This window comes from Malania oleifera, chromosome 9 (assembly GCF_029873635.1).
Source record: "Malania oleifera isolate guangnan ecotype guangnan chromosome 9, ASM2987363v1, whole genome shotgun sequence".
In the NCBI taxonomy this organism is placed as follows: domain Eukaryota; kingdom Viridiplantae; phylum Streptophyta; class Magnoliopsida; order Santalales; family Ximeniaceae; genus Malania; species Malania oleifera.
This window is the reverse complement of record NC_080425.1, coordinates 31,843,298-31,864,347: the sequence shown is the minus strand read 5'-3', so window position 1 is coordinate 31,864,347 and position 21,050 is coordinate 31,843,298. Positions and strand designations below refer to the sequence as shown.

Sequence of the window (21,050 nt, the reverse complement as noted above, 5' to 3'; positions counted from 1 at the left end):
GTAATAAGCTCACACACATCACATGCATGATCTAATACGTAAGCTCAAACCAAGAATAACTAAAAAGGATCTAGAAAGACCTTCGGGAACACCCTTCAGTTGGCCGACACCGGATTTTTTCAGTGTCTTGAAAAAGGCCTAGAAGACCCTAAGACACTCACTTTTGCACATATATGTGTCATACTTTTGAATAAAGTGTTTGTTGCATGATAAAGGACTGAATTGCACAAAATGTGCACCTTCGGTCGACCGACCTGTGCAGCTCATTCTGCCTCTGGTCGACTGAATGGGGTCTGGGTCAACATGTTGACCATAGCCCGATCGACCGAACTATGACAGTTCAAATGGCCCTGGTCGACCGAACCCTCTGGAAGTCAACACTTTGACTTCCTGGTCGACCGAGAGAAAAATGAATACCAACGCTCTGGTCAACCGAGGGTCCTCGGGAGTTGTCCTAACGGTCTGGTCGACCGACGGGCTTAGTTCAAATCAGCCTGGTCGACCGAATCTCACGAAAATTAAAAATCGCATTTGGACATGTTAGTCCGGTCAACCGAGACCATAGTTCATTTTCCTCTTGGTCGACCTAACCTCGAACATATTGAAAAATCACCTCAGATATATATGTTCGATCGACCAAACAAGCAGTTCATTTTTGGCCTGGTTGACCGAACCCCAAGAACTTCGGTCGACCGAACTTGTCCTGATCGACCGGTGCTCTCGGGTTGGACTTAATTTTTACTGCGGTTAACTATTTTTAAATGAGGTTAAATAAATTAATTATTGTTAAAAATTTTCTAATTATTCTACTTATGTCCCCAACGGTTATAATTCTCTGGGTGTCTATAAATACCCCTTCATTTGGGAAAATTAGGAACTTGATTAGCCTATTTGATTAATAAATTCACTCTCAAGTTAAAAAATCCTACTACTCATTTTTATACTTCAATCACTCATACTTACCCTCTTTCATTGCTTAAAATCTTTGTAAGTTGATTGAGTGTTTGTTTAGATAGGTTTGCTCTCCTATTCGTGTTTTATTGAATCGATTTTTACAAGAGCTAAACCTTAGTATTCTTAGGGGACTTTGCTCATAAGCCTATCCTAAGAAGACTTGCATTAAGCGTCTGAGTATTGCATTTGTGTTGCAATATCTTAGGAAGCTTGTATGGTTTTTGGATTGCAAAATGTTTTCAAAACTTACTCAAATATCTTGTGTGATTTATATTTGATATACTTGTGAGAAGATATTTGTGTTTGTGATATTGATCTTTGTGCAATAATTATTTACTCACATATTATTTGCTGAATATAAGGATTACATATATTTTTGCAAACCAAGCATATACGCTATATTTGTGATTAAGATATTATGCTGATTAACACATTTGAAACTCGCTTGACATCTTTGTGTGAATCTATTGATTGAAAATCTTGAGATACAAAGATTGTTCGTTGATACTCTCACGCACTCACTACACTGATAGAAAATACATTTGAGAGTTGAACTATTGGACCATACTGAGCTTACATATTAAATCATATCGGTGGTGTATATGATTGAGCGTAACTAGGTACATATCTGCTTTACTTGAAAGCATAATCACTGTACCGTTTCATTGATTAAGCAAAACTGTTGTTTTCCAAGAACGGTCCTGAAGAGGGAGACTAGCCTTTTGAAATAGTCCCGGATTGACTTAGACCCAGTTTAGAAAGCTAGGTGCTCCATCCTGTTAAGGCGTGTAGGTTGAGATCAACCCCGCTAATTGACCTGATTGTTAAGGTTGAGGTCAGCCCTGTGCTAATTGACCTGGTTGTAATCAATGCCACTCCAACCTTAAGTAAGCCTTTAGTGAAATCCTTGGGCTTGCGAGCTAGAGGCGGGGATGTAGGCACAATTGGCCGAACCTCGATAACATATCGTGTGTCTGTTTACATTTCCGTACTTTATATTTACCGCATGTATATGTTATGGTATGAATGATGTGCATGATTTAAATTCCACATATTATATTCATCGGCACATTTGGAATTGTGTAAAAAGATCCTAGGTTACCAAATCATATTGACTTCTGACTTAACCTAGGAGAAAAGTTTAAATTCCCAATTCAACCCCCCCCCCTCTTGGGAATACACCAATTCCAAAATCTTTGTACTCCAGGTGTGGCCTAAAGAGGAATACACTGTCCTGTAAAGTGTACCGGTTTGGCTCTAGCCTGGTTAGGTGAGCTGAGGAGACTCCCGCCGAGTAAAGAGAATTTGATTTGGTTTCGCCCGGTAAGTGAACTGAGGAGACTTTGTCTCGTAAGGAGAAATTAGTTTGGCTCAACCTGGTGAATTGAGCTGAGGTGACTCCACCTCATAAGGAGAACTAGTTGTGGCTCAGCCCTGTAATTGAGCCAAGGAGACTTTGCCTCGTAAGGAGTATTTTAAGCGATGTCGTTCCGCCCGGTTAAGTGAGAACTTAGTGGAATCCTTGGGTTGTTGACTTAAGGCGGGAATGTAGGCAGGATTTGATGAACCTCAATAAAAATAACTATGTCACTCTTTTTCCTTGCACTTTTTTTATTTATCTGCAATTTGCATGCTTATATTTTAAATATTTTGAATGATTGGGAAATACTGAGGTTGCTTTGTTTGTTTTTTAAATATCTGCTCAATTAATTATTGTTGGGATATTAAGATTTCTTATACAAACACATAAAGAACAAAAACAACAAAGAAGAAATGTAATGAGGGGAAAGAGGGATTTAGGTTTTTTATTTGACATGGATGGATGTACAGAGTAGACTACCTACATATCCTCACAAGAGGAATCAAGTCATTTTTAGTTCCCAAAAATTTTTAAATAACTTTTGGGTTATTTTATGAAAATATTTAAAGTTTGCATGATTTTTTTGTTTCTTTGGGAGGAAAACTATAAAACCCAACTTGTAATCCCTTTAATTATCTTCTAGAAAAAAGACTTTTTAATCCATTCAATAGCCTTATCATGAATAGTTCATTAAAAATTTAAATTTTCTAAAAGATATCTTTTGGTCTATTTAAGGAGAGAATCACAAAAATCATTTGAAAAGGTATGAATTTTTGGAAGTAGAACCAAAAACCCAACTTGACCATCATTGATAGGATTTCAAAACACTCAAATGCTACTTTATGGATGTATGGCCCTAAATAACTTAAAAACCTTTGCAAAAACTATTGATGTTTTTTTAAAAAAATCATGCAAATCCATTTATTTTTTAATGAAAAAAATTATTTCCGTAGAGAAACCATGAACACTCTAAAGAAAAAATCAACCAATGTCAATCAAAGGTGTTCTACCATGTGTAGAGACACTAAAACACTTAAAATCACAAAAGAAATCAAGAGAGAGTGCAAAATGAGCATTCTTAGGAATTGGCTGTCAATCACTTGTAGGGGTCGATTGTCCAGCTGTAGCCAATTGGCACATTTTCAAAATGGAGAGAGGTCAATTGACTTCTTGGAAGCCAACTTTAACACACATGTCAAATTTTGACATCCTAGTATGCTTTTTCCTATGCAATCTTGATAGAAACATGTTCTGCAACATCTAACATGTACTTTTGGCATAAAAAAAAAATCATGAAGTATAAATCATATAATTTAAGAAAACACAATCATGTATCAATATGCCAAATTCAATGTAATGAATGGAAATGAACAAAGTAAAGGGTTTGGCATTGACCTCTTTGAAGAATGAATCTCTATAGATCAAGTGGAAGGCCCCTCACTTCGAACCTCACTCCCAAAGTCCCTTTCAAACAAAGAGGATTATGATTTTTCATCTTTCTCTCCTTCAAATGAAAATCCCTTTGAAACCCACGAATTAGTCTTAAAAACCCTCGCATTGCCTCCACTTGGATGTACCTAAAGTCTCTCATAGCATGTCCTTTTTATAAGCCTTCAATGAAAGGAACGAAAAACTCTTTTCGAATTTGAATTTCAAAAATTCAAATTCAAAAATAACTACCAGTAACCACCAAACGTCAACTGCCAATGTCATTGGTTAACATGTGGCATCAATAGGACACATGGTTGGCTCAAAATCTCCAGCTAATCTCTTGGAAACAAGTCAAAATTTCAAATTTGGGGTAGACTGGTTGATCGCCTCCAAAGGCTAATTGACCGCCTGTGGAAAGAGCTAACAGCTAGCTTTGGAGGGAAGGTTGGCCAACCACCTGAGGAAAGAGCTAACAGCTAGTTTTAGAGGGAAGGTCAATTGACCGCCCTAAGAAGTTAGTCGACTGCCTAGTGCAAAATTTATGATTTGCTCTTTATTTTCCTTTAATTTTTGCATCTTCTTTTGGGTTAAAATTTTGGTCAAAAAATGACAATCAACAAAGGAAACGTAGAGATATGAACTTATACTAATGTCCAACTTTACACCCTATCCAAGAACCTACCCTATCTTTCAAATCTTGCACTCGACAACCAGTAGAGGTAACGTAAGTTCGAGTCCAAGATCACAGAGTTATCTAATAAAGATAAGATTATAGGATAATTTGGGAACAAGATAAGTATTAGGGTGTGCTAAGTTGGTTGCGAAAACACAACTAGCGTGATTGAAAAACGTATGGTTATAAGGACTAAATTTTTAAAACTAGTAATTATAAAGGGGAAAAAATGGAGATACTAGTCATATAGTTACAAAATCAAAGTCAATTAAGTGACCCTTTAGTTTGTATTAGTAGGAGGTATGGAAGACTTGTAATGCCTCAACCTGGGTCTACCAGGGAGCACTGTGTCTCTCTTCCTCTACCTGGACCAGACAACAGGGGGCGGGCCTTATCGGACTAATGACTAGCCCCACGGACCAACACGTGTCATTTTCAGTGTGTTGTCCTCACTCGCACACTTCTTAAGAAAAATTCCCAGAAGGTCACCCATCCCAAGATAACTCTAAGTCAAACACGCTTAATTGTGGTGTTCTTATAGGAAGGCTCCCGAAAAGAAAAGTGCACATTGTTGATATGGGTAGTAACATCTAATTCTTTTAAACCTTTCTTCCACAGGGTATTACGTTCTCCCCCACTTACAAAATGCAACGTCATCGTTGTGAACCCACATTTCCAATCCTAGGCGATGTGAATCTCATCACACTTCCAATTAGGTAATAGTTCTGATACCATTTTGTAGTACTCAAGCGATGTGAATCTCATCACACTTCCGACTGGGTAATTGCTCTGATACCATTTTGTAACGCTCCGACCTGGGTCTACTAGGGAGCACTGCGTCTCTCCTCCTCTACCTGGACCAGACAGCACTGGGCGAGCCTTATTGAACTAATGACTAGCCCCACAAACCAACACATGTCATTTCAGTGTGTTTTGTCCTCACTCACACACTTCCTAAGAAAACTTCCCAGAAGGTTATACGTCCCAAGATTACTCCAAGCCAAGCATGCTTAACCGTGGAGTTCTTATGAGAAGGCTCCCGAAAATAAAGGTGCACCTTATTGATATAGGTAGTAACATCTAATTCTTTTAAGTCTTTCTACCATGGGGTATCACATGACTGACTTGGTTTATTGACATCCCGATAGTGCTCTGTTCCGAGTGATTTCATAGGAAAATTGTTAATCGAGGGACCATTGAGTTTGCAAGAATGACACTAAACAATGACATTGGAAGGGCAATTAGTATAGATGTTCCCTTTCTTGTGGCACACCCTACATTCCACAAGAGGGCAATCAAATAGTGTGGCCTAGTTTCTAGTAGTAATGACAGAATTTTCGTTTCATTTTATAGGGACACAATAGCCAAAACAACATCATCGTGCAAAAGCTTGAGTAAGCTAAGGCAAGTCTCCTCAGAGAACAATCAAAAATTTCTCACTCCAATGTAAGCAGAAGACTCTGATGTAGAAGTGATGCACAAATAGGTTCATACGCTTGTCAAAGGACATGAGAACTTAAATAAGGCAGAGTTGTTCACGATGCAAAGGAACTTCTAAGCATCCATCACATCCCACTTGGGCCTAGTGAGCCATTTGATCCCAGAATGTCTACATTTGAGTAAAAAATTCATTAACCAATTGACAAGGCTCTTATTTCAATGTATGAAGGTCAACCCGTAAGTGATGCATAGGAGCAAAGATGACATTATCATATCGATTTGTCAGAAGATCCCAAACCTCTTTCACAATCTTGAACCACCCAAATTGCTCATGGATAAAAAGCTTGTATGCATTATCTGATGAATTTTTTTTTATTATTTTTTCTAGTCTTCGAAGTGATATGCAAGTTCAACATCATATTCATCTACGGCTTTAGTGGATAATGTGATGCCACTAAAGACATATCGCCACATTTTTCATCTTTTGAGAAAAATTCATATATCATAAAACCAAGATCAATAATTGTGGTCAATCAAGGATGATGGTGATAACATGAGAAACTTTAAATTTTTCCATGCTAGTGAATCAAGTGAGCAGAATGGTGACTCGTAAATAGAATAATTATATGTGGCAAAGATTAGAACAGGATGCTCTGTCGGCGTTGATAAATGAACAAAGATGCCAATGTGGCCTTCAGAGCAATGGAAAAGTGATGTGCAGGACACGCATGAAAAGGTGACCGAGAACCACAACAACCGGCAAAGAGCCAAATGGTGAGAAAATCCAGTGATTGGGAAGGAGGGTCGACAACTTGGAGATTCAGTGACGATGGGCGCCACAACTAGGAGACTGGATCATGGCTGGGACTAACATAGTCGGAACAACAAAGAGGAGAGTATTCAAATGAACAGCAAGGGTTTGACTATAACAGCAGGCCGTAGCACAAACTGGCAAGCTACAAGAATGACAGTTGCGGACAACATGAGATAGTAGTGCCATTGTTGAGTGGTGGTGGTGATGCAAGGCAGGGAGTCACAAGAAGAAGAACACGGTAAACAACTTGGATTTTTTCTTGTTTAGCTGAATACCATGTTGTCTAATCACAATTTGGGGAAAAAATTAATGAATATATTCATCTCTTGAACCCAAAAGGCTCAACTTATACAACGTATTTTTCTCCCCCCACCCCCCCTTCAAAATAACTTGAGACATTGCAAGTTATTAGTTAAATTGAACCCTTCTCATCAAAAACCCAGAAAAGAGAACAATCAACATGTTAATTTTCGTGAGCAGCACATTGCAATTGCATAACAAAATAAAACGCATTCCTACCCTCTTAATAATCATTAAACATCAGAAAAATCCTGACTTATAAGGTGGAAAAAACACAGCTCAAATTGTCCTGGCAACTGGACCATCCTAACTTATTGCATATTTGCTTCCAGCAACAATGGCGCCCCTATGCAACCTCTTCCAAGATTCACCTACCCTCTTGTTTTCCAACTCCAAATTTCAATTAAAGAAACTACCCCCCGCCCCCCCAAAAAAATCAATCAGGATTCTGAACTGGGGATAGATAAGCTTGATCCAGATGAATTGCCTGACCCACCACCTTGTGCTTTGAGCTGCACTGAAATCCTTAACTGCATTCCTTTGAGAAGCTTTGAGGAGGATCTCAACATCATGTGCTGCCCAATCAAAGAAGCATACAAGGATTACAAAAACTTTTTGACAGAAGGTAATAGAACACCTTTTCAAGGTTAATTCTGTAAAAAGAAATGTGAAAACAGTTTTTTTTTTTTAAATGCCTGACAAAATAGGAGTCCTCTCAAAAATATTAAGGAAACAAAAAATCTAAGAAAATCACTTTTTCATGCTAGGTTATCAAGTGAGAAAGAAAATTAAAAAAATATACCAAATCATGAGAAAAAATTTTGATTTTACAAATTGTTAATATTCTATTTTTCTTGATTTGTAATCATATTAGAACAAATTTCATCTTTAATAGCATTTGCTATAGATAGAAAACACACTAGAAATGAGTTTCCTTTCCCCAAACAAAATCCTTGAACCAAACAAAATCCTTGAACCAAACGGACCTTAAAAGTGTCATTTAACTCCCATAGAAATACCAAGTATTCAGATGAGGTTTTTGAAGTGCTTACCTGCTTGAAGAAAGAATTGATCTCCTCCTCTGTAAGGCCTTCATCCTCCCCTGCATTTTCCTCCCACCCAAGTGAACGTAGAAATGCAGCCTCTTCCTCCTCCGGATAACAAGTTGCATCAGAGCTTGGATGCAACCTACTGTTGTTGAGGAATTTCTGATACCCACCAGTGGCATCACCATTGTTGGTCATAACATCCCTACTCTCAGTAGAAACTTCACCAGTGGTAGCCAATGAGGAGCCATCTCCAAACCGAGTGACAGGAGAGGTGGCAGCTTCCACAGTGAAATCATCAGACTTCTCCAAGACGGCTGATGATACAACATTGCCATGATTAAGGGTAGCAGACGGGCTATTCACAGAATTTTTTTTCCTCATGAGATTAAAGAAATCATTCCGGCTCTGGACTTGCGATGTGAGTCTTTTCTCCACAGCAGGGGTAATGGCTAGCTTACACTCAGAATTGGCAAGGTTTGGGGCACTTAAAGCAGGAGAAACAGCAACTAAAGGGGCAACAGAAAAGGGGCCACTTACTCCTTTGCTGCCATTTGTAGGGCCCAAGCTGTCTTTTGCAGTTGACATGACACCATTCCTTTCTCGAGCCGGTTTGAGGATGTGAAGCTTCCCAACATTAGATGTCTTCAGAGCATCAGATTTTGAAGGCGTGCTTCGTGCAGAGTGACTGACAAGGTGTGAATACATCTGAAGCTGCTGCTGCCCAACTTTAGGTTTTGGCTTCTCCAAGGGATTGAGCACCTGAAAAGAAAATTGAAAATTAATATACATGCTAAATTGTTTACAGACATATGATCAACAGTCAATGGGAAATAAAATCCATAAAGACGCATGCAAGAGGGTCAATTTCATGTTATTAAAAAACACTAAGTCAATAGAATTCATTTCATTTATCTGGCTTAAAAAACATCATTGCCACTTCACAACTATCTTTCTGAGCAGGCACAAATAGGGAACAAATATTCCAAAAAGTTCATGAAATTATATTTTTTTTAAAAAATTCTATAAAAACCATATTCAATGAGGCAGAATCCACCCAAAAAGAAAAAGCATTTTCCACAGATGATGTACATATTCTACTTCATTATCCATGACAATTTCGGTTCACAGATTTATTAGAGTGAAACTTGCAGACAGCAGTCAACATAGATGTCAAATCACAATTCAAATCATGAAATAAAATCTTAATTTGGTGAACTGGGAATCAAGAATAAAATCAACACAGTATTCAACACAAACTCTATAAAAGCAGCTTTATGTGTCAGGCGTGTATGTAAAACAAGCAAAACACATTAGAAAGTGAAATACATTAACGAAAACAGAATTATCATGAACCCAAGTATAGATACATATGGAAAAATATATTATTTATTAGAATGTTAAAAGCATATCTAGCCTTTAAAATACCCAAACTTTAAAAAACTTCATAGCTGAAAACTTTTACTTTCCAAATAAACTATTTTTCAAGAGAATTAAACAAATGAAGACTTAATGATTTTCAAACTCTTAGGAAGTTCAGAAACATACCTGTTCGGTTATAGAAAATAGGTTCCATTTTCATTTTGATTTTTCAAAAAAATTCAAAAATTCCACCTCGTTTTTCAGTTCTCCAGCATTTATATTTTTTTTTTTTTTAAATTTCAGAAGACACTAACTCAATTTGTTGGATTGGGTAGAACATGACTCCTTAGTACTTACTGAATCGTGGACTGTAAGATTTGAGTTGAGAATTGTATGGTTCATGGTCAATTCTTGCAAAGTTCAAAGCACCTTCTGTATTCAAACATTATGCAGGTGAATTGAGTCAAACCATACAATTAAAATCTAAGATCATACAATTTTGACAGCATTAGAAGCTCAGAACAGAGATGATCTTTGGCAGTTTGCAGTTTGAAAAAGGCAGGGAGTGATAAGAAGCTCAACATACCAGTGACTAAATACACAATGACTATGAAAACATATTTCAAGGCAATCAATGGCATGCGGAGAATACAGCCTTATTAATCTTGTCTTAAATCATATTATTGGCAGTTGGCTTTTGAAACTGCTGATAAAATTAATAGTAAATTTTCCAATAAGTCATGTAAATAACAGCCAAAAAAATTTTTTAAACCATCAATGCATCCATAAATAAATGCCGATGATGATAAGCCAGACCCAAATTCACCAATCTGCTCTGGCCATATTCTCCATTAAAGAATGAATCATTAGGATGTTTTCTCACAGAAACCAAACATCATCGTTTTAAGCTAACTGTCATTGCAACATCTTCAAATCAAAGCAAAGCTCTCATATTCAACAATGCCAAACAAGATTTTCCCAAATTCTGGCCCATTGGCAATACCTCTCTAAGTCTTATTTCCTCAAGTATACCTATCAAGTCATAGCCTTTGCCAAAGACGCATTATTCTCAAACTGTGTCCTTTCCCAATGCTCAGTTAGGCCATGTGGGCTTCAACTGCCTACAGATATCTCTATGCCACGAAATGCCCAAAAAATAAAATAAAAGCAACACAAATGCACAAGGCTCCAACACCATGTAGGGGGTCTGTAGTGGCATGATGTATGCAATCCTTACGTCCACATTTTTGTGACTTAAACCAATGACCTTCAAGTCTAGGTGCAACGACCTTACTACAGAGCTGATCCTGGACCTCTAAAATTCTATGCCACATGGCAGACTCAAATTTCCAAAAAAAACTTTGAACTTCCAAATGTGCATTAACTGATTGTCTGGCTACTCTATTTTTCTACTTCAAGCAGATGCTTTCCAAATCATTGGCCATACTGCCTTCATGGGCAGAGTATGCTTGATTGCCATTCCCAAAATAAGCAAACTTATACCCAAGAAAAAGAGAAATATGACTCACATTGATATAGGAATAAACCACAGTTGCAAACCTAAGAGGATCATGAGAGAGCAAGAATGATAAGTTATAGGATATCCTTAACACTCTGTCTTTATTAAGGATAGACAGATTCTAGATGTTGTGCTTGTGGCAAAAGAGGTAGTGAAGGATGTGAGAAGGGGAGAGGGGTGTTTTACTCAAATTAGACTTTGAAAAAGTCTAGGATACGGTTAGTTGGAGTTTCCTAGATAATGTGTTGGCCTTGAAGGGTATCAGTGGGATTTGAAGGAAATGGATAAAAGGTTGCCTATCCACAGTAACAATGTCAGACATAGTAAATGGTCAACCAAGGGATGTTTCAAGCCTCACGAGGTTTGAGGAAAGGGGATCCTCTTTCCCCATTTCTCTTTACCTTAGTTGTGGATGTGCTGAATAGGATGATCAATGATGCTCAAGGTCTCAATCTCAATCAGGGTCTCAGGGTCTCAAAGTACGTAGAGCAATCATAGTGCCCCATTTTCAATTTGCTAATGATACCCTCTCTTTTTTCTTGAGGATAGTATTCTTAACTTTAGCAAGACTCTTACCTTACTAAAAATCTTTTGAGAATATTTCAGGTCTTAAAATTAAAATTTCTAACTGGGTAGCAAGTATCAACTTAGGTTTGATAGAGTTTGATGGTTTGGCTGACATTGCGGGTGCACATTTTTGGAGTGACCTCTGACTTATTTGGCTCTTCCTCTTAGTGGTATCCTAGCTATATCTCGTTTTGAGACTCTATAGTAGAAAGCCTAGGGAATAGATTTTTGTGGGTTGGGGAGGTGAGGGGATTTGGAAGAGGGCTTACGCATTACCCTCATAAATGTTGCCCTTTTCAAAATTCTAGTTGGGGTGGTGGAGACCTTGGAGAGGATTATGAGGGGAGGGTGATATCATCTAGTTAGCTAGGATACAACTGGAAAATCTAAGTCCGAAGGGGGTTAGGGACTTGGGAACATTGAGTAAAAACATTTCGCTAGTTGGAAATTGGCTTTGGAGGTCGACTCCCTTTGGAACATGGTAACTAGAAGTAAATGTAGTTTGCATCAAAATGGGTGGGATACCAAAGGAAGTGGTTGTGCTTCTCATACAAGTCCTTGGAAATTCATATCTCAAATAGCCCATTTATTCTACCCTCTTGTTTCCAAGTTGGTAATGTAAACAAAATTCATTTTTGGGAAGATATCTGGATGGGTTAGGTTTCTTTGGAGTCTTTAGTCCCCTGTCTTTTTAGATTGTCTAGGTTACACAATTCTCTGATTATTGATTTCTACAATTTGAAAGGGGACTCTCTTAGGATTTTCACCTTTTTAGGAATCTCAATGAGAGAGGATGATTTAACCTTTTTAACGAGTGTTGGAATTTTTTTGTCCCATGGTGCGAGATGACTCAAGGATTTGGGTAGGGAATTCCTCTAGTTCTTTTTCCACTAAATCTTTTTTCTCTCAACTTATGAAATCCTCGAGTCCTTGTACTTTCCCTTCAAATAATTTTATCTGGAAGGCACAGGTTTCATTCAAAATGAAAGTTTTCATGTGGACTTTAGTGCTTTATCGGCTTAGCACCAATGATTTGTCATAGAAAAGGAGGCCTCACAAAGCTATGAGTCCATACATGTGTATTATGTGCCATGACTCAAATGAAACTATCAACCATTTGTTCCTACATTGCAGGGTGGCTAAGGAGCTTTGGTTTATGTTGCTTTCAATCTTTGGTGAGCCTATGGTTTTCCTATGGACAGTTGAAGCTTTCTTAAAAATGAAGGATCCTTTGGAAATGTGCTACCTTTGCTCTCCTTTGGACTCTTTGGACAAAAAGGAATGCAAAGATTTTTAATGGCAAATCAAATCCTCCTTGCTCCCTTTGGGATAGAGTGGTTTCCTTGCATCTTTTTGGGCTCATTCTTTAGGGTTTGTTTGAGGTTTACTTTTGTTAGATCTTCAAAAGAACTAGAGGGGAGCATTATTGTAATCCTTTTGTTTTTTTCCTCTCTCTATCTTTAGAAGGATCCCTTATCTTCCATCTTGATTCTTCTTTTTCTTGTTAATAAATTTCTTTTTTTATTAAAAAATTAAAAAAAAAAAAAAACATAAAATAAAATCTAGGGGGGCTACTATTATAGTTTATTCAGGAATACTACGTGATTAAGGAAGAATCACATAGGAATTGTAAAGGAATAGGTTCTCTTCCACTCAATCTAATATGCATTGCCATATAATACTATTATGTGTCGGTCATGGACAACGGCTGTCATAAGTTAATTAGAAGAATTAAAAGGTCTTCTAACTCAAGTTAATTCAAAAGAGTTCAAATTAAGACCATAATTGAGATTGTTAGATTACTACATCACCTAAAAGCCTGTGCTTTAAGGTTGTGAGCCAACACTACATATCAAGCTTTAACACTCCCCCACACATGCCACCTGATTGCACATGGAGTGGTAAGTATATCCCATTACAGGTAATAAGATAATTTTTTAACCAACAACACGACAAATATGGACAACAAAACTAGAACCCAAGACCTACAACGAACATGGACAACAAAATTAGAACCCAAGACCCCCTAGCAACCTTAACTCTAATATCATGTTAGATTACCACTTTACCTAAAAGCTTAAGCTGTTCGGTCATCAGCAAACAATGTATATCAAGCTTTAACAGAGATTAATGTCATTATTCCCGTTACAAGATCAGAATAAACCTGATGAATTACACACAAAAGGGGCAAAGTGCAACAATTAAGAAAAGAGAGCTCAAATGCATGAAATACATACATAAGGGTTGGGGATTTCATACTTCCACTTTCTTAGTTTGTGATCAGATGTGGTAAGATCAAAGTATTGCATGTGAATATTAAATTTCAATTTCCTCTGAGTAATGCATGTTGCATCTTCTTTGAGTGGTATTAGAGTCATATTTTGCCTTTTGTCTAGAAAAACAGCAATTATTGTAATTATGGCACAAAGAAAGATTTGACTTTTCATGTTTTTGGGTTATTTATGAATGTATATAAATGCTATACATCAATAATATAGTTTTTTGTTTAATTACTTCATAAGATAACAACCAAATATTGGCTCATGCATGGCCGTAGATTAAAACATGCCTAGCTTGGCTTTGTTCTTGCAAGACCACATGAAGCCCCCTTCCTTCAAATAGTTGGGTTAATAGTTAAGGTGGCACACTCTTCACAGTTTGTTTGCATACATATTTAGGATGATTCAAGGCTGTTTAAATCATGAGGAGGGTGAAAGTGGACAAAATTAGGTCCAGAATTACTGAACAATTGAGCAATCCAAACCTTTTCCAGGCTGCTGGTGACCAAAGACTGCCATAGTGGCGATCGCCCTATGCAGGACAGCTAATAGATGGCAGCAGCACAAGGACAGCTGCCAGCAGCAGCAGCGAAAGATTGTCCACCCCCAAGGGGACTAGACAGCTAGCATCAGATTTTGCATGGTTTCATGCATAACTACATTTTTTCCAATTATTTTATTTTCTGAAAAATCCCAGAAATTATTTTGTACAAAGTAAATATTTTATTTACTTAAATCAGTTATGGATTAGGAAATAGTTGACCTAATCAAGTTTATACTTGGATCAGTGTCCAAGCCATACTGATTTCTTATTGTGAAGGGACAGTAAGTCAGCCTTTGGATTTTGACTTGATTCCCCGACTCAATCTAAAATATATTTTGGGAGTACAGTTTGCTAGAATTATGGATCAAAATTGTTTGGGCTAAAACCTTACTTGTGCCATAACTATGAAAATAACAATTTTGCCCTTGTTCCTTTTTATTCAATGAGATTGGATAACATAATGGATGGTTATGGACTACATCCTAATAATAATGAGATTATTATTATTTTTTTTTTATCAGTAGTAAGATTCTAACCAGTGCTTGCAATTTTATTTATTTTTTGATAATATAAACAGTGCTTGCATGTCTCGCCTCTTTTTCCTCTTTACCAGAAAAGAGATATAATTATTTAAGGATGAAGGCATCAAGGGGATGCCACCCAAGTACAACAGAAACAACAAAAAACAACACAACCCTCACTGTAAGGTGCCAAGGAAATCAAGGATTACAATGAACCAGCCGACTTTGCCAACTAGAAATCATAGTTATCAAATGGTACATGACAGCATGTCTAGCCTCTATTAAATTCTCAATGTCTTCTATGTCCCACCTTATGTGATTCCTCTTGGTCTAATACCATGAGCTTCTCTTTCATGTACTGCACTTAATATAGATTTAGTTCATTAAGAGGAAATGCTGCAGGACCAAGGTCCAACAATTTCAATTCTCAATTCCACCCTCCATAAAACCTAATACAAACGGGCCTTTTATAGACTTCCAATGTTTGGAAGATGAGCAAACTAATTCAAGAAACCCAACTAAACTAAAATACTAGTTTCCCAAATAATAATACCCTTGAACCTTGCTTCCTAAATAATTATATCCTAGAATTTTGAAGATATGGCCCTGATAAAATTACCCTAAATAAAACGAAAATGAAAATACAATAAAATTAGGGTATTAAAATTAAAGCAGATCTTGTTTGCACACTGAATAGGAAAGTTCTACTCAGAGGAGGCGCAACTTGGAAGGGTGCCAAAATGAAGCTGTACATGCATGGCAATTTCATTAATCCCAATTCTATATGCAATTTCTCACCACCCAGCAAACCTAGATTCCACTTAGTGGCTGACGTTATATATCTATGGAAGTCCACAATCATCTATGAGCCCAAAATTAAATTTTAACCAGTGGGGACCTATTTGCAAATAGAATTTAAATGATTATGCTCATGCTAGCAAGTTTTATAAGAAAATGAGTTTTGGCATCATGCATTCGAATGGACGAACATCTATAATTGGTGAGTTTCTCTGTCATTCTCATGGTAGAGTATACTTTTAAATGTGATGAGACTCAAACCTAAAACTTGCTGCCTAAAAAATGATATTAAAGTTGTAACAATGAGGTATTATGCATACTCTACCATGGCCTTACAGCATTATAAAGTATTTAGAGTTTTCTATACATGTGCATTGACTGCAAATATGTGAGACAGCTTATTCTGAGCAATTCTAAATATCCTGTCTAAAATTGTGGCCCCAACATACAACCTTGACCTTATCTTCTCAAGTGGCATGAGATCTACAAGCCATAAAGAACTAAAATACAATCATCAAAACAGGAAAAGATTTTAATTAGACACCATGAAGAGGTTTGGCACGACCAATAAAAAAATGCAATAAGTACACTGCTTCTTTAACCTGCAAGTTGCAACACTCCCAACACCCTCTTTTGACTGTAGAGCTAACTCAAAGAAAATATTTCAACTTGGGGATAAAATCACATTAAAATAAAAATAAAGTTAAATATTACCTATATTAGCTTGGAAAAATAAATTTGATGAAAAATTTATAATAAACTTTGCATTATAATTTGGGTTTCACTTCAATGAATTAAATTATAATCATTCCAGTGTCAAATTTATCAAATTATACAACAAATCTAATTTTCCAATACATATTCAGACAAAAGTTACTCTCTTTGGGCTTTCTTTTTCCAATTTCTAGATAGATTGCATTATAGGACCAATATGTCATAATTCATGCAATGATCAAACAAGTCGGCAAAGTCTGACACTTCAACAGTATCCATTCCAAAGAAAACCCTAATAATCCTTGACAAAAACCAAAGAAAATTTAGTACCCAAATCTATGCAACACAAAACACCAGGGAACTTGATTCCTACTATTTCCTAGTTGCTTTTACAGCCAAATTTGCACCTTGAATCACACCAAAGCACAAGCGTGGATCACTGAAATCTGACTAATCAAGATTCATAATAAATGCCAAATGGATATTTCATAAGACAAAAAAGTAATAAGAAAATCTGCCCCCCATAGTTTATTAAAAAAAAAAAACCAAAAAAAAAAATGAAGGAAAGAGATCTGCCCATAGTTCTGAAGAAGAAAATGAACCCTTCAAGATGTGATTGCCCAATGCATGTAACAAATTGGCAGAACACACTGCACAACACAGCTATAATATAGGAAACTATACAAACATCAAATAATTTATGAGGCATCATCATTGTTATTATAATTGCAATAGGACTCATACCATGCCTAGTCAAAATGATCTGGATTGCAGTCTTTGATCACTATAGAATAGTATAGTTAGAATTGCAGACCTAGTTGCAACTCCAGCAAGTCTGCTAGACAACCTTAAAAATGCTAGCAAACAAACAGCTCAACATCAAGCCCAAAAATGACCAATTAGCCATAAATCTAAACCTAGAAATTTAATTTCATTCACCTAATTCTTGAAATTGAACAAATAGTCTCTCTCTCATTGTGGATTAATTGAAGATGTTCATGTGATTTAAAGATCATTTGATGCTGAGTCAAGTTAAATTGTTATTTGATTCTGTCAATTTAGAGCTCCAAAACAAAATTTGAAGCTTTGTGGTTGATCAAAAAGGGTCAATGGATCGAACCTTCAGCCGACCCCCCAACTGATCATGCATTTCCTGCTGCTAATGTTTTAAAATTCCATCTTTCTTGCGATTTACATAATTTTGACTACCATGTTTTTATTGTTTTGGCTATTAGACTATTTAATTGTTGTTTGTACTTTGTATACTGGCCGTACTTTGTATACTGCTCCGTGGTTGATAACTTGACATTGTCGTAGATTGATTATAAAATGTCTTCTCTATTGGAGAAAAAAACAATGAAAACAAAGAAAGAATAATAACAATGGTCAAAGGTCAGATCCAGGCATGGTAATCAAAATCCTGATCTGAATCGTGAGTCCTACAATCCAGACTTGCCTAAATGATCCGAATCTTAAGAAGAATCTTAATCAAGTAGAATCCCATCTGGATCATTAGGATCATGATCCTACTTGGGATCCTACCGATCCTTCTTGTGTAATGGAATATGGATTTTTCCTGCTTAGGACTTCAAAGAAAAAGGCCCAATATATATTTCTATTGGCCCAAACACTTTATTTTTGCAATAGAAAAAAATTTTGGTCTAGTTGGCTCAAATGCATCAAAAATTAAGGCAAAATAACGAGCATGTTATGGGATTTGTTTGATCCAAGTAAAGTGATCCGTCGAGCATTTCTTGAAAGCTCTCTTCCTTCAAATCAAAAGCTCTCTAAGAGCTTAGAGTTCTGGATAGGCAGATCCCAAGCTGTCTATCACCAGGCTTGGATTGTTCGTTCTTCTAGAAACAGAAGAGGCCCGCTGATACCTTTGAGATCAGCAGAGAGCGTCAACAAATAGGGAGTTGCACGGTCAAGCCGAGGGCTTAAAGTTGCAAGCTTGTAGCAGTTACGCAATATCTTTGTAGTTTTTTTTTTTTTCACTTTCTTCCTCCTCTTTTTCTCTTATTATTGACAAGCCAGAGACCTATCTTTTTTTCCCAAAACAGAGAGCATATAGTTTTTGTTTCCTCTTCTTTTCTTTTTGACTGACAAAAGGTTCTTCTTCCTTCAACAAAAAGCTTTCCTTTTTCTTTTTTTCTTCCTCTTCCTTCTCTTTTTCCTCCTCCTCCTCCTTACGGTCTGCTGACAAAGCCACAGAAGCTGAGAAGTTTAAATCAGTTCACTGAATTAAGATTAGCAATTTCTTTTTCCTTTTTCTCTTCAATCCTTTTGCTTTATTTTTAATTACAATTAGTGAATAAGCAAGCTAGCAACAGTCTGCCCTTTTCAGAGCACTTTGCAGTTCAAACAACTCAGATTTTTTTAGGGTCAAAATTGTTGAAGGAAAAACCTGTTAGGTGCCCAGTAGCAAGCCAGCTACATTCCTGAAATTTTTTTTAATTTCTTAAAATTACTACCAAGTTTTTACGCTTGCTCTATAGAGAGCCATCATAAAATTTCAAATATATAAATTTTTAATTTATTTTACTGTGCAAGTAGAATCCTATGATCCACAATCTGATCCTATGACCCGACCCTGCAAACCCCCCCAACAATCATATGAAGGATCCTGATTCTAACAACCTTGGATCCAGAGTGGGAACCAAGTGCCATGGTCAACAATAACCTTGGGAAAGTTAAGTGTAGATATTGTTGAATGGTCCATTTTGCTGGTGTATTCTGCCTGGAATATCATCTAGCTCACAACCACAGCAACATTGAGCCATGTCTTGAAAGTAAAGAAATTAGCAAGCTGATTCAAAGGAGTCTCGAAAGGATGAAAATAAAGACAGGAGATGAAGAGGAAGAGAATGAGATAGGAGATGCCTTGGAGAACAATTTTTTCAGCTAAGCAATAACCAAAAAATGGAAGGGCAAAATGAAAGCTCATGTGACTGCAGAAAGTTCATGACTCAAATAAAAAGCCGGGGTGTCTGGGATGATTCAAATGACTTGTGTGACCTATGATTCAAATAACTAACCTTCATTTTTTTTATTTTCATTATGTATTTTATGGCATTTATTAGGCTACAATTAGTAGATTTTGGGACTGTCTATTTGGAAAATAATGTCTTAGTATTATTAGGTTTCCTAATTTTCAATTCCTCATTTTCCTTACATAAATAGTAAATTCTAGGGAATTAATTGTATTTTCATTTTTTAGGGATATATATATATATATATATATATATATATATATATATATATATATATATATTGGGATAAGGGCAATATGGTGTTATTATTTAGGAAGGCAGAACTTAAGAGTTTATTTGGGATCTGTTTGGTATCATCTCTATTTTCTGTTTTCCTTTTTTTACAGTGAAAAAACAGATTATGAAAATGCATTTGTTTACGTTGGGAGTTTTCTATTTCAATCATTGATTTCAGCTATGTTTCAAAAAAAAAACAAAAATAAAAAATCAGATTTTATGATTTTCAGTTGTTTCAAAATATTTTAATATTCATAATTAACCTTGTGGATTAAATCATTCATTTTATAAATAATTCTCAGTTCAAATTAAACTAAAATGATCACATGAAATTAAAATATAATTAAATAAATATCCATAGATTTTCAAAAAATATGAAAAATAAGTCATTTAAAAAATAGTTTTACTACTTTTCAATTTTTCATGTACAATAATATTGTTCTTGTAGCACTAAAAAGCAAGTTTTAAAATTGAATAAGTAAAATAATAGTAATAATTTCTATTTTTATTATATCCATTCACTTTATACATAATTCTCACTTAAAATTAAAATAAAATGACCACAATAAATATCCAAAAAATTTCTAAAATTTTGAAAAATAAGTCATTTAAAAATATTTTTACTACTTTCCAGTTTTTCATGTGCAATAATATTGTTCTTGTAGCAATAAAAGCAAGTTTTAAAATTGAATAATTAAGTAAAATAATAGTACTAACTTATATTTTTATTATAATACTTGTAATTTGTGTTTTTCCTATTTTATTATTTGAATCATATTTTTTAATTGTTATTTTATTCAAGCACAAAAATAAGCATTTGATAAATCAAGTTTTTAATTTGTATTAAAACTTAGTTTTATAAATAATAATATTAACCAAACATGTTGCAGAGTTTTGGTAATTTTTTATAGTGATGCTAAACAGCTCCTTAGATTTCTAAAATTATTTTTCTAGCTTCCCATATACTCTTAAGTCTAAAAAAGGCCTCTGCTATTTAATTTAGAGTTGAACTAGAATTGAAGTCGGGTTGAACATTCATTCTGCATCACACCCATTAGTCAAATTTCTGAGCAGCAAGTTTGTCAGCAAATTGCTCACTTTTCCTGAACTAACATCATCCCCATCAATTCAGTGAGAACCATAGTTGTTAAGAGTCGTACGATTCCCAATTCAAATCATAAGATTTGTATTGAGAAAGGCATAAATTGAATTGCATGGGAGAATCACAAAAGACAGTGACTTGAAGTGGGTCGAATCGAATCTTAAGAATCATAAGATTTGGATGCAACTCCTCTAAAACCCAACTTAAAGATTTTTAAACCTTTTTTCTGCTTTCATGGTGGCCTTCTATTTGCTATTTACATGAGTTCTGTCCTCCAAGGGGGAAGAAAGAAGTCTGTTGGCCCTCTCATTCTGCACCTATTATTTCTTCCATTAGGTAAGACTAGAAGAAAACCAG

At 35.9% G+C, this 21,050-nt stretch overlaps 1 protein-coding gene across 1 annotated transcript in view; it reads right to left on the bottom strand.

The window, feature by feature from the left end:
- Positions 1-7,139: 7,139 nt before the first annotated feature.
- LOC131164705 (uncharacterized) overlaps positions 7,140-21,050 on the bottom strand; it is a 38,232-nt gene continuing 24,321 nt past the window's right edge. Inside the window, exons 3-4 of the mRNA XM_058122114.1 lie at positions 8,025-8,780; positions 7,140-7,547 (exon numbers count right to left, since the gene is read on the bottom strand). Of these exons, the coding sequence (XP_057978097.1) occupies positions 7,413-7,547; positions 8,025-8,780 (891 nt within the window). The 3' untranslated portion in view covers positions 7,140-7,412. The remainder of the gene's footprint in view (positions 7,548-8,024; positions 8,781-21,050) is intronic.